At 35.9% G+C, this 14060-nt stretch overlaps 1 protein-coding gene across 10 annotated transcripts in view; it reads right to left on the reverse strand.

Annotated features, from left to right (window-relative positions):
• Positions 1–14060, reverse strand: part of PAM (peptidylglycine alpha-amidating monooxygenase) — a 323067-nt gene that overhangs the window by 80093 nt on the left and 228914 nt on the right. For all 10 annotated transcript variants that reach the window (XM_018049999.1, XM_018049998.1, XM_018050006.1 and 7 more), the window contains exon 9: positions 263–311. In XM_018049999.1, coding sequence (XP_017905488.1) covers positions 263–311 — 49 coding nt within the window. The remainder of the gene's footprint in view (positions 1–262; positions 312–14060) is intronic.

The raw sequence follows: 14060 nt of genomic DNA on the forward strand, positions 1-14060 counted from the left end.
CCCCGGTTGAGTCTCCAGATGGCTAAGACCCTGGCCGAGATTCTCACTGCCGCCTTTGTGTCAGACAACCAGCACGCAGCTAAGCTGTGCCCAAATCCCTTAGCCACAGGCAACCGGGACAATAAATGCTTGCTGTTTTAAGCCACTAAGTTTAGAATAATTTGTTATACAGCAGTAGATAACTAGCATGGTGGATTTCCCACTTTTAAGCTCTTGAAGATCTTAACAGCTATCACTCAGCTAGGATAACCGAGGTACTTACGGCAGGCGTGTGAGGTGTAAGGAAACACCAGAGCAGTCCTTGTGATTATCTGAAAATACACACACACAAAATACACATCTTAAATATGAATAATGAATTTCAAACTAAAAATGTTAATTAATAACTCAATACTAAATTTAAAAACCCTACATATTTCACTTGTATGGTGTTTTACAGTTTACAGAGTACTTTCATACTCATAAAATCCATTTAATTCCAATGTATCACAGAGCAATAATAGAACTATCATTTCAAGTAGTCTGTAGCTTTTTCTTGACTCATCAAACTGACCAGTTATCTGCTTCCTAGCAGACACACTAAAATTCTAGTCACAAGCTCACAAAAGAAAACTATGCCCACTCTCAATAGACTATCTGTATTGTTGAAACATGCAGAAAAGTTCATGAACTGAACTGGTTTTGTTCTACGGGGATCCAAACAGTTAGCTTTTCTACTTTTCAAAAACTGAATCAGTCCATAATATAGGCTTTCAAGGTATTACCATATTTTAGTCTGTAATGTCTCAAATTTATGTATAGAAATCACCTTTCTAAGCCTCACTCAATCCTACCTTCTAAATAGGAACCTGATGTTCATTCTTTTTATACCCTAACTTAGTGGAAAGTGTTTGAGTATCTCTGTACCTTTGCCAAGGACACTTCAGAGACCTCTTACACATCCTCTCTCTTCTTTCTTCCTTTGTCTTTCTCAGGTAGAAAGAAGACAGAAATGTAAATCACCCATTCAAATTCTTAACTCTTTTGAACTTGCTGATCTTTAACCACAGACGCCATGAATAGTAACTCAGACTTACTCATTCCTTCCATTCCTGTATATGTTAAATCCTTTCTAAGCATTTTGTTCTAAGGAATTATAAAAAATTGTATCTCAACTTTGAGTTGATTTTAATATAACTATTGGGTGTGTACAAGAATGATAGATTTATATTAGAAATTAGGAAGTGAAGTATACTAATAAATAACAGCATATAATTTTTTTAAGAAAAAATTTTCCTTTCATCTGTAATTCTCATAAGAAAAGCAAAGATAACCTCACATAAAAATGTATAATAACAGGTAACTTAACTAGTAAGATAGACATGTTGATTTACCATAGATAAAGTTTAGACACAGTATAAAAAGTCATGTTTAATACTTTAGTAGTAAAACACAACGGAAACTTCACTGTACAGTATTAAGCTTGATCTTCACAAAAATAGTACAGAAATAAATGCAATGATGAACATTTTATATTTAATTTTACATTTAACACCACATTAGTGTCAATTTACAGAGACTTTGTCCACTCTCCTAAATCCATTTCAGTGATTTTCATAATAATTTTCATAATAATTTCATTGAATTCGTTTTTAAAAAATTTCAACTGAGTTTTTAAAAAATCTATTATGTGTTTATTTTTATTTTATTATTATTATTTTTTTACTTTACAATATTGTATTGGTTTTGCCATACATCAGAAAGGCATACATCTATACATACATATAGAAAGGAGAATTGAATATTGCTGTTTAATTTATTTAAATTGTTTACTGTTGAGAACAAGTTTTCCTAAGTGCACTGATTGAGACTTAGTAGATACACCTACTCTGTCCTACTTTCAAAATGATTAGCCATTGGATTCACTCAGAATTACCTAAGTATCTCCAGTGATCAAAAAAGAATAGCGGAAAGTATATCATTCATTTATACCAAATGAATTCCACACTCCAGAGACTCACCTAAATAGCTGAGTTGTTTTCAGAAAACATTTATCCTGTACATAAAAAACTATCTATTATCTAAGGGTATTTCGAGAAATGGTGATCATCTGTTCAGTGAATATACTGAGCTTTGCTATATTCTTCACAGTTGGGATACAGTGGAAAGCAGCAGGTCCAGATCCCCTGCCCTCATGGTGTTTCCGTTCTAGTGGGAGTGGAGACACAGGGAAATGGGGCAGGAGGGACACGGAGAAACAAAATACCAACCAAGCACGTAAGCATGATAAAATCACGCCGCGAGCTCCACAGGATAAGATGACCCTGGGTAGCTGTTTTACCTGCTGAGGTCTAGGAAGGATACAGTGGCCAAGAGGCAGGAGACTGCCTAGGCCATGCAGAGTATCTTAAGATTCTGGGTTTCATTTTCTGTCTCCCAAGAAGCTGCTGGAAGACTTAAGCAATGGAGGACAGGATCATAGAAGGTGTCCACTTAGCACATTACCTGACGCTCTCAGATGACTCATTCATTACTGAGTGGTCGGGTTTTGTAAATTTTTATTTTAATTAATAATACCAGGTGAGAATTTCTCCCACTCCCCTAATGTCCAACCAAGCAAAAGGCTCTAAGCGCAATGAGAACTGTCTCTTGGTTATATATTATACTCTTGCTTTGAAAGAATCAAGTTAATCACATTTTGATGTTCAACTTGGCTAATATTCTTTACCATGACTTCAAAAAAGCTCTGTGAGAGAAATAAATCAGTTAATTAACACATTTCGGCAACTATTAAATAATTTATCATTAAAGCTGAAATATGTCACCAAACTATAAGTAGTAGGAATGTTATTAACAGTAACATGCCAGCTATTGCCAGTAACTGATCATCCTCTTAGATAACATTCTTGATTAGAATTGTCTAAACTGAGTAGATTTTTACTCAAAAGCATGAAAGTAAGTAAAAAATAACTTGTAATTTGAAGACATTTTCTAAGCACACATCAAAATTTTCACCAAATTAAAAGATAGGAAATTAAATAATTGCTATGTAATTGCTATTTGGCTTCCCTACAGAGATTTAAAAGTGATCAGTCAATGCCATATTCTGTAAGACAGTCAAGGAAGGATATCACACAAAATAACTCATCAGCTAAAAATCAAGCAGTCATATGAGAAGCTCAACACATTCTGGAGAAAAATATCCTGAACTTCTGACTTAGGTATTGTAATGACTTTAGGGAAAATTGAATCTTGAGACTTTTAAGTTTTGTTTCATAGAATGTATATCTTGTATAGAGCTCCTTAGGTAGCTCAATGGTAAAGAATCCACCTGCCAATGCAGGAGATGTGGGTTTGATTTCTGGGTTGTGAAGATCCCCTAGAGTAGGAAATGGAAACCCACTCCAGTATTCTTGCCTGGGAAATCCCATGGACAGAGGAGCCTGGCGGGCTACAGTCCATGGGGTCAGAAAAGAGTTGGACACAACTCAGGGACTAAACAACAACAAAATCTTATATGGTTAGAAGGCTAGCGAATATACAAAGTGAAAATCTTACCTCTTTAACAAAAAGCTCCAAAATCAAAATATACAGAAGGAAAACTGGTGAAGAAACAGACTTAAAAATCACACTAAACAGAGTTCCTTAGTCATGGATGAAAGAATTTGTTTCCATCAAGTTTATCTTGTGAATTTGATCCACTGAGTCAGCAAGAAATGAGGCATTCTAAAATAGTGCTGTGTGCATGTGTGCCCATGTGTATGAGTGTTTAGATACTATGTTTTATGCTTTAGATAGAAACATCACATTTATTTATCCATGGGGTAACAATCATAAGACCAGCTGAGTAACTTGAGGAAATCCTTTAACTTAGTAATGGATAAATATTTTAATGATGATATTTTAGTTGAGCAACATGCTAAGAGTTATCACAAAGTAAAGAAAATACTCATAAAGCATATTCATATACATTTTTGATATTGTTTGAATCAATGGCTATGAAAATATATTCATTACTTCAAAATCAAATTTTATTATTATAAATCATTATGAATTCTTCCAGTTTGACTTTCTCCAGTTTGACCTAAGGAGCCTATGTGTTTGCATATACGTACATTGAGAAGTTTCAGCAAGAGTAACCTGAACTCCCTCAAACAAGGTTGTCTGGAGGTCTGGAGGGCTCCAGGTTCCATAGCTATTCCTACTGCAAGTGGCAGCTTTGGAGAGAAGCATATTTCAGCCTAGCGTTTGGTGTGGAGATTATGACCTTTTAACTCCAACATGATCCTAGCCACAGTTATGCAGTATCATTTCTGTAACTTTCACACTGATCTCACTTCTGAACTCAGAAACTTCCGCTAGCTTTGCGTATTTTACTGATGATTTCCAGTGGGCTCTGACTTTGCTTGCCCTTCTATTGTAACACGGCACTTCAGCCAGAAGATATGAAGCCTCCTAAGATTTAATTCATTTCAATTCACTAGGCTATAAATGAAGTCTGTCTCTTAAAACGGATGACGCTTTAAAGGTTTATTATCATAAAGAAACACATTGGTGCTTCTGCTAATATTTTACCACACACGATGAAAAAAATGCAATCAGGACTGAGATAGTTAAGAAAGGTACAGAAAATGAACTTGAGTATCCAAATCATATGCTGGTTGAAAAAGCTAGTCGAGAAATATAATTCTGTGACTAGGGTGAAAGTAAACAGAAGAGAGGTGAGGAATAGATGGAGAAATTGAAGCATGCCAGAAGACCTGGGAAACGGAACACCACAGCCTAAGATTGAACAGTGATGGGTGAAATAACTGAAATGGCCTGAAATCACAGGATTGAATGTCTGAATGAAAGGTAGAACAGGAAGTGAGGACTATTCTCTTGACTTATATTTCAACATAAATGTTGCACATTTCCAATGTACAATATGTAAGGTTTGTTGGGTGGAAAGTTTAGAATTAATCTTTACAGTTTCATCACACACAGCTATTTGACTACAGCGCCTTACAAAATCATCACCAGTTTCCACTAGGTCCTCTCTGAGTTCCTTTGTTTAAAAGGAGTAGGATCTGAAAAGTTATCTATTTAATATCTGGTAGACTAGTACTCATGATCAATACTGACACCACTAAGAAACTTCAGACTATAAATGAGACACCTACGTAAAGAATGTAGCACTCTATTTGGATCACAGAAAATAGCCAATAAATATAAGTTACTATGACCATTATTTTTTTTAATTGGTAGATTCTAAACAATTTCAGAACATGAATATTTTACTTTTAAGAAATATATTTTCAAAGCTATAGGTCAGGAATTTCTTTAACTGAAGAAACTGAAGCACATCACATTTTTCCAACTTAATAACAGGAACGGAACAAAGGAGGGGATGGGAATATCAAATGAGAAAAGAGAATTAGAATTGAAATGGTATGCTAAAGATATTGCACAAAATAGGCATTTTGAAAATGGAAACAGAGATGCTGATTCATAAAGGTACAAACTAGGGAGACACAGAACAGAGTCATCAGTGATACTGTGGAATGTCAGTGAGACAAAAACATCATGGTCTGGCTAAAATGAAATTCTTGCGTTAGGGACTATAGGACCTTGAAGAAGTTGACAATGCACTATTTCAAAGTCCTTCCATGACTTTTAGTAATAAAGATCCCCTTGACCAGACTCAAGATAACCTGTTTCTAAGTTTTGGACTAGAGGAAGTTAGTTCAACAGGATTAAGGCAATTTTTATACTGATTTTGAAATTGTTCTTTTAATTTACATTTATTCACTTGTCCTGTACAGCCATTATCATGCAAAAATCTTGACAGGTCTTCTTTCCAGGTATTTTTACTTATTTATTTTAGTCTTTTTCAAAAACAAATTGTTCTCTCTTTTACTGTACTGGGCTGTGGGTGCATGCTCTCTCCAAGGTACACTGGTGAACACCTGACTTTCAGCTATTAATGATTTGTATTTACAGAAGACTGAACGCAAGATATCCCTGTTAAAGGGATCTTTCATGACTGCTGTTCTCTTTCATTAAGAAATACTTTTAACTTGATTGATTTAAAGAAACAGTGATGAAACTTCATTCACTAAATAGGGATTAGATGACACTGGGAGGTATATTTCATTTTATGTCATTACAGTCCATTATAATGTCATATGTATATACTGGAACTCTTTGTAATGGTGAAGATATTAACAGTGAAAATGTTAAAGAGTCATTTTTAAAAAGAAAATCAAGTAAAATCAAGTCTACTAATGTCTTAGAAGCCCATCAAGCCATAGAAGTACTGGTGGTCCATTGGTTAAGTCTTCTAAAGAATCGTCTGATAATGAAAGAAACAAGTATTTCCAGGCTCTGGATGAAAACTGAAAATAACATTTAATCAGAATCTAATCTTGAGATAGATGAAAACTGGATGACTGCTCCACAAGGGTTTCATCTTCTCTTTTGGGGAAATTGTTCTCTGCTTAGGCAGAGATGTATAACCACAGCAAGATATTTTATCAAATATATAGACTCATTGAATTTCAGAATAGGAAGGCACCCGGGAGATGATAAAATTCAACTCTTGAATTTTATAGACAGGGGGAAAGTAGCAACTGAGATTGAATCTTGACCAGAGTAATTCAGCTAACTGGTGGTACATCTGGGTATCAATACTAATCGATACTAATTCTCAAAAGTCAGTATTTAGTAAACATTATTTACTTAAAAAAAAAAAAGAATTCTATTTCTTAGAGATGTCCAAGGAATTTTATCTATGAAATGCCCTGAAACTAAGACATAAGAATTAAGCAAGGATGGATAAGTAACCTGTGGTACTTAAGGATACCCACTTAGGTAGGAAGTTCATTTCTCTTAATGGGAAGTGGATGCATGGGATATGAGGTTATCCATTCCACACTATTTAGCTTGCTTTTCTAATAATAGCTTTTAGCTCCTGCTTGGATTCATAGCTAAGTAGTAAGGATGTGGAATAATGCATGATAATAACCTATTACATCTTAGGTCCTTAAAAGTCTGCTGCCTTCTCCTAATCTTTCCCTCAAGAGATATATTTCATGAGCTCATCTTGTCCTGGATACTTCCTGCTTCAATTAAAAAAAAAAAAAGGTTAATCATTGATCCTAAGGGAACCAATGTGTTGTTACAACAACATCCCACTAATTGGAAAAGTCCTTCAGAAAGACAGTCATAGCATGGATTTCAATTCACTGCACTCTCTTCAGAAGGTAGGGGATAAAGCACACCCATTATCTACTATCCCTACCACAGTTTTAGATGATGGATCCTTTCCTCATGGAAGTACTAAAAAGCATGCCTGGAACCACTGTCAAGTCTTATGAAAAACAAAGAACTAAGATCTTTAATATCAAAAGCATATTTTAGAAAACGTGTGAGCAAACAGTAAACTGTCTCATACCCTCCCACCCTCTCAGAGTGTTCGGAACAGTATTTAACGATCTCTTTCTGTTTTTCTGCCTGTCTTGAATTAACAGAAAAAAAATGATTTAAGGGTGTAAGACACACCAATAATTTTTCAATAATGTATGTTCACAGATTTCTTAATAACAGTTTGAATGCTGGCTTGGTCTTTACCTTATGGTTCTTTGTTCTGAATTAACACCATTAAATGAATGGGACAGATGATGTTTTGTTTTGCTGAGACTAAATCATGGCTCCCAAAGGTGGCGAGGAATAGATTACTTGGGGATTCATTTCAATAGTCAGGGAACATTTCATATACTCAAAATTACTTGGAGAATCCCTTAGGAGAGTGGAGAGTGAGGTCTCTTAGCAGATGCAACACAGCCAGCTTCCTTGGCACTGGAGCAGACTGCTGTCATTTCTGTCGGTTGAGCCATATTTTATTTTTTAAGTTATTTCCACACAGTTGGACTGTGCTGTTACATAGAAAGGGTTATTTCTGTACATCTGGAACCCTGCGGCAGCAGAGATGACACAAGAATGAAAAGCAAAGAGGAAGCCAGGGCGGGCACAGCGGATCGGGGTCCTGTGTTCATTCTGAGCCCAGGCACGTTGAATGGAACCCTGGTTTTAATGAAGATAAGACACAACTCCTTTATTGTTGTTTTTGGTACTCCTGGACTATAAACGCAGGTCCTGCAGTCACTTAACAGTACTCGGTAAAATGATGACTCTCCAAAGTAACCCAAACAGGCGTATATCAAAGTTTTTGGTTAAGAGTTTCCGCAAAATAAGATCTCAGTCACCAAATTTCTCCTAGAGAATTCACTGAAAGCATATTTGCATCATCTTAGGACTCTCCAGTTACAGATACATTGATATAAAATTGTCTCCACTCAAAAAGCACTAACATCTTAAGCTGTCACGGCAAACGTGTATCTGGTGGGCAAATATAGCCGAAATGGGGGCACTGTTACTACATGACAGAAACTGCACAGAGGTGTTCCTGGAGGCTGCTAAAAGCTGGCTTAGAGACAAGCTTCGGTGCTAAATAAACCAGCACTACAAAAATAAAAAAAAAAATCTTCAAAAAGGAATTCCTTTTGAAGCTGTCACTGCAGTGAGTCAGCCTCCTTTGATTTTGTATTCACTGCCATGGGACTAGAAATTACTAGCTTCCATTTTTCCTGTGGCAAAGAAGAGAAAATGCATTTATCCATCCTGCAAGAAGATGACTTTCACAAATGATGGCTTGTGCTGTTCCCAAAAGAGATCAAATGGAAGGCAGGCAGGCAGGCTCACCAGCAAGCTTTTATAATAGCTGTGTGTGCAGAGAATGCTACGGCAGGACAAATGTCGGAGCACGTTCCTCTTTCCATCTCTTATGAACGCAGAGAAAAGACTCCATGGCGAAGCTTAGGGTTCACATTGGTTCTTCTCTCAGAATGATGGCCTGCTCTAGAACCATACTTCTAAGAGAGTAAAATTAAAAGAAGAAACCCCCCAATCCTAAGTAAATACAGAATTTTTAAAAACATGGCATGGAGTTTTTAAAATGATTGATTGTTTTTTGAACTTTTTGTTGAACTATAATATACGGAATAGGGCACAAATCATAAGGTATAGCCTGAGAATTTTAAGAAAACTAACACACTCCATTCAGATCAAGAAGCAAAAAGCTCTCTACTTGTGGCCCCTTCCTGAGGCATTAAGTTTTAAATCTTTACTTGGTGTACACGGAATATTTAAACATTCATTTGTCTTTCCAAAGACGCTGTCTTTTCACACCTTTAACTAGCCTGTCCACTAGCTCCATGGGCTTTGGTTGGCAGCTTTTAAATATGATACCTGCCTGTGTGTGTTCAGTCGTGTGAGACTCTTTGCGACCTCATGGACTGTAGCCCCCCAGGTTCTTCTGTCCATGAGATTTTCAGACAAGAATACTGGAGTGGGTTGCCATTTCCTCCTCCAGGGGATCTTCCTGACCCAGGGATTGAACCCACGACTCTTGCATCTCTTAATTGGCAGGTGGGTCTCCTTTATCACTGTGCCACCTGGGAAGCCGTATACCTGGTTACTTATAGTTATTTTTTTATTATTTCCCCTTTCTCTCAGTGAAAGGTCCTATCAAACTCTTTTTACTTCATATGCATATGTCAGTTTTAAATATATACTTATCTTTAAAGTGGAAATCTTAATTTTTTTTTTTTTTTGCAATCTCTCAATTATCTGTTCTCCCCACTGAGGGCAGAATGTAACTGCACAAGTCTTGGAACCACAGAAAGGAAGAATAAGTTATGGAATGAAAAGGAACTTTAAGGGTTTTAATTAAAGAAACGTAATTTGAACTATAAAGCTAAAATCACATGTCTCATATAAGGTGCTCTATTATGAATTTTTGAATTGTCTTGAAGGTATGTTTTTCTATACATAAAGGCTTATCTTTCACCTTCTCTGGAATTCTCAATTACTTTCTGCAATAATGTGTTCTCCCTTCTTTATTTAACTGAAACCTCTAAGTGCTCATAAATGATAAACAGAGAGAGGGTAACCTAGCAGCAACACCATCCTATTTTCTTTTGCAAACAGGAAGCTCATGTGGCCCAAATGCTGTAATTTAGTTGGAATATATGTTTTTTGAACTTCAACCTAAAATCAGTGGCTGTATTTGCAACGCAATTATCTTCATCAACTTAAAATACTATACTGTGCATTGTATTTTGGTTCTTCAATTAAAAAATCCAAATTTACATATAAATATGCATGCCTTTAGTCTGTGGTATTAATTAGGAAATATACTTTGAATATTATAGCTTATATATTTGATTTAGTGTTAATTTTCAGTCATTCAATATCTTCAAGTTGTAATGTGGCATGAGGATTATTAAAATAATTTTTATAAAGCATTTGTGAGTTAAGAACTAGTAGGGCAAACACTGAAACCCTTCAGTGACCCAAATTATCAGTCAAAATTTCCTGAGCCCATAAGCAAATCTTTACACTGTAAGATAAAGGTTTTGTTTGGAAGGATCTGCAGTTACTACTTAGATTTTATTCTCGTTTCTGCCATTATAGGTGATGTGTTACACTTTAGTTGGAGAAAGAAGGATACGTAATATTTGCAAAGAAATGGAGCTAGAAAAGTGTGGGGGAGGGTGACATCCCTACAGGAAGACAGACTCTGGAAATTTCCAAAGAGGGACAGAAGAAGAATTCATTTAGAATGAGAAGAAATAAGGAGCAGGATGAAGGGTTTCCAAATTGGACGAAGAGGAGAAGAATGTTTCAGTTGGCAGAAAGAGGGAGGTGAGAAGGGTCTCTTCCAGGCCTACGAAAGGTTGGACTTTTATTTTTCTAACAGGATTATTTTTAAATGTCATTAAAGCAATATTTGAATAGCTTTCATTAAATGTCTTTTTGGTAATGTACTTATTTAGGGTATCTCTTGCATTTTATAAGCAAGACCATCAACTACCAGAAAGGAATTAATAGAAAGCAGGAAACTGAATGTACAGATGTTAGCATTTCTGTCTCATGACTTCCATCTCATATCAGAATTCCTATAACACAGTAAACAAACATAAACATGCCGAGGCAATGAGGGGACCAGTAAGGGACAGGCCGTGGACACCAGCCTGAGCATTCACGGAGTGTGCGAAAAAATGCCTCGAGTATCCTAATTTTGGTGTGAGCCCATGGGCAAATAACTTTATTTCTCCTCTTAATTTATTTTGGTTAAAAATGAAAGGTTATCTGGTATTAATTTAATTGAAATTAATTAGTGACTATGTTCTCCTGACCTGGTTCAAAAAGGTGTTAATAATTATGGGTGATTAAAACAGCATGAGCGGCAAAGTGGTACATGAAGGCAAAGTATAGGCCTGTCTTGGAAAACAACTAGAAAGTAAAGGCAAAATATGAAAGCTTAAATAGTATTAGGGAAATTTTTTTTCCTAAAAGACATCACTTAAGCTAAATATTATATTGTTCAACATTACATTGCTTTAAAAAACGCATTTTAAGGAATAAAGAACACTCCAAATACATTCTTTAAAAAGCAATAATACTTCAGGGCTTTCTGCATCTTCTCATAACCAAATGAATGAAAACGCAAGTCTTGAAACTTAATGACCATATTTAGGTATTAAAATAAACAGGTGCTCCACTGAATGAATGAGATGAATAAGGACCATTAGTCTTCCAAACTGAAGATGAATAACAAAATTGAAATTCAGGAAGCTAGAGAATCAGGGAGCTTACATTTATGTGATGAGACTAACAAAAGCCAAAAAAATATATTGCAGGAAAATAGACTTCGTCTGGATCATTTGAGAGGTATCGAACAGTCCTAAAGTCATTCCTGTGACTCACAACAAGCTGCTTGAGTATAATGACGCTTACAGAAGGACATGAAGAACATCCTATTATAATTCTTCTGAAATCAGAGGGATTATCAAGCAACCTGGTGCAAAATTACCCCTCCATAAGGGAAGCGGATTCCTTCATATGTTAGAGTGAGAAGGGATACATGCGATGAGGTGAACACTCCAGCCTCTACTCATATTTATTCTCTTGGGCAAGGATGATTTGTGCGGAATTTCTAATTTGTAGTTTGTTAAAGTTCATGTCCTCTTTGTTCCTAGTGGTTCAAAGGACGTGAAGAAGGACTGACTCCACTATTTGTTTTATAGAGTCAGGACATGAACTTTGACAAACTACAAATTAGAAATCCAACACAAATTAAATTCTTCTAGTTTTTAATACCACTGGACTAGTAGCTATACCACCTCAGGCAAGTCACTTAACCTTTCTGAGTATTGATTTCCATTTCTGTAAACTGGAAGGGCTGAGCTAGATGGAGACGTCTCTTCCAGTCACACTTCTACCATCCCAAAGGCTCAGTCTCTGGTGTTAAAAGCGAATGTTTAAAAAATGAATTAGTACATAAGATATAAGATCTATAGTTTTTACCCTTTATGGAAGAAAGTAAAAGTCATGGTTCCCTTTTCCACAATGCCTTTCCAGCCATGATCCAATCTCATCCCTTTTGAAAATGCCTAAGAGGCTACGGAGTTTCATGCAGGTTGAACAGTACCTTCTTGCCAATCATTTGTCTCTCACGGTTGGTCTCATGGTCTCTGCCATTCTCTTATTTTCTAGTCTCTGACACCCCATATATTCCACTTAAAAATTTTAAAAAATGTAAAAAATGGAAGGATATAACTTATTTTTGTTCATTTTTTTGAAAAGGTTTATCCTGATTAAGTGTCAAGAAGGAACATTTGCATCCCTATATAGGAAGGGGTGTCGCCAAGAAAGTCATACATGCATTCAAAGTGTCTTCTCTATATTACTAGGATGGCATCTTAAAATCCAAACACCAAATTTTGTGAAAATGTTAAGAATAAACATAAACTCTCCTTCAAATTTCTAAGTGAAATAAAAAAGTGGTAGAATAACCAAATGGTAATTAAATGCATTATCTTCTTTCAGAGCTCCCCTTTTCTTAAGAGAATTGAGATTTAATTATACTTATTGTGATAAATGCAAATTATTCTGCTCATGGCCCAAGCCTCAGGAGATTTCCCTGACATACCTGGAGTACAGGGGGAAAAAAAACCTAGAAGTAAATTTAATCCTCTAGGAAAATTTGAGACTCAGTTGTCAAACTGTAGTTTGCATAAAAGTCAACTGGGGAGCTCATTAAAATTTCAGAATGCTGAACTCAGGGGTGTGCTGATAACACACAGGCTGTCTGAAAAAAATATACATGTGTGTGTAAATACACATTTATTATAATTTTTATTAACATAAAAGATGTGGAGGACACAACTTATAAAAATAATAAAACAAATAATACTATTTATCATAAATTGCATATAACCAGATGGATTTCACAGAATTATTTCCTTAATTTTTGCTGAACTTTTCTTAGCTCACCTATGGTTATAAATGATGAGTGAGTCCTTCAGATAAGAATGTTTGTTGATATCCTGCTTTATTGAAATGACAAAGAGACAGGCTGAAACTGCACTTGCTCATCAGCAAAGTAAGCAAAATCTTTGCAGTGTTGGATAGTAGTTTTTGAATTGAAAAAATATTTCGTTAAATATTTTGGCTATTCACAATAATCTGCACTACTAACATGGTTTTCATTATTTTCTTAAATCTAAACAACCAACAGGATAATTTATGAAGCACTGGTTTGTAGCGTTTGTCAATTTCAATGGTGTAAATTTTCCCACCATGACTGATTTCAAGCTATCAATGGGATATTACTGAGCACTGGGCTGGGAAAAGATGAGCCATTCACACACCATTCTATAGCATTTCCACCATACAGATCAATAGACATAAACACCAACCAGAGTGAAGATAATAGTAAAATGTAGTAAGATAATTAGAGGATGATGATCTCTGAGTATTTATTGCCTTTGTACTTAACAATGGACTTCCTTGGTGGCTCAGCTGGTAAAGACTCCACCTTCAATGCAGGAGACCTGGATTTGATCCCTGGGTCAGGAGGTCACCTGGAGAAGGGAAGGGTAAGCCACTCCAGTATTCTTGCCTGGAGAATCCCACGAACAGAGGAGCCTGTTGTGTCCAAGAGCCTGACACGGCTGGGCAACTAAGCACACATG

The sequence above is a fragment of the Capra hircus genome, chromosome 7 (assembly GCF_001704415.2).
Source record: "Capra hircus breed San Clemente chromosome 7, ASM170441v1, whole genome shotgun sequence".
In the NCBI taxonomy this organism is placed as follows: Eukaryota; Metazoa; Chordata; class Mammalia; order Artiodactyla; family Bovidae; genus Capra; species Capra hircus.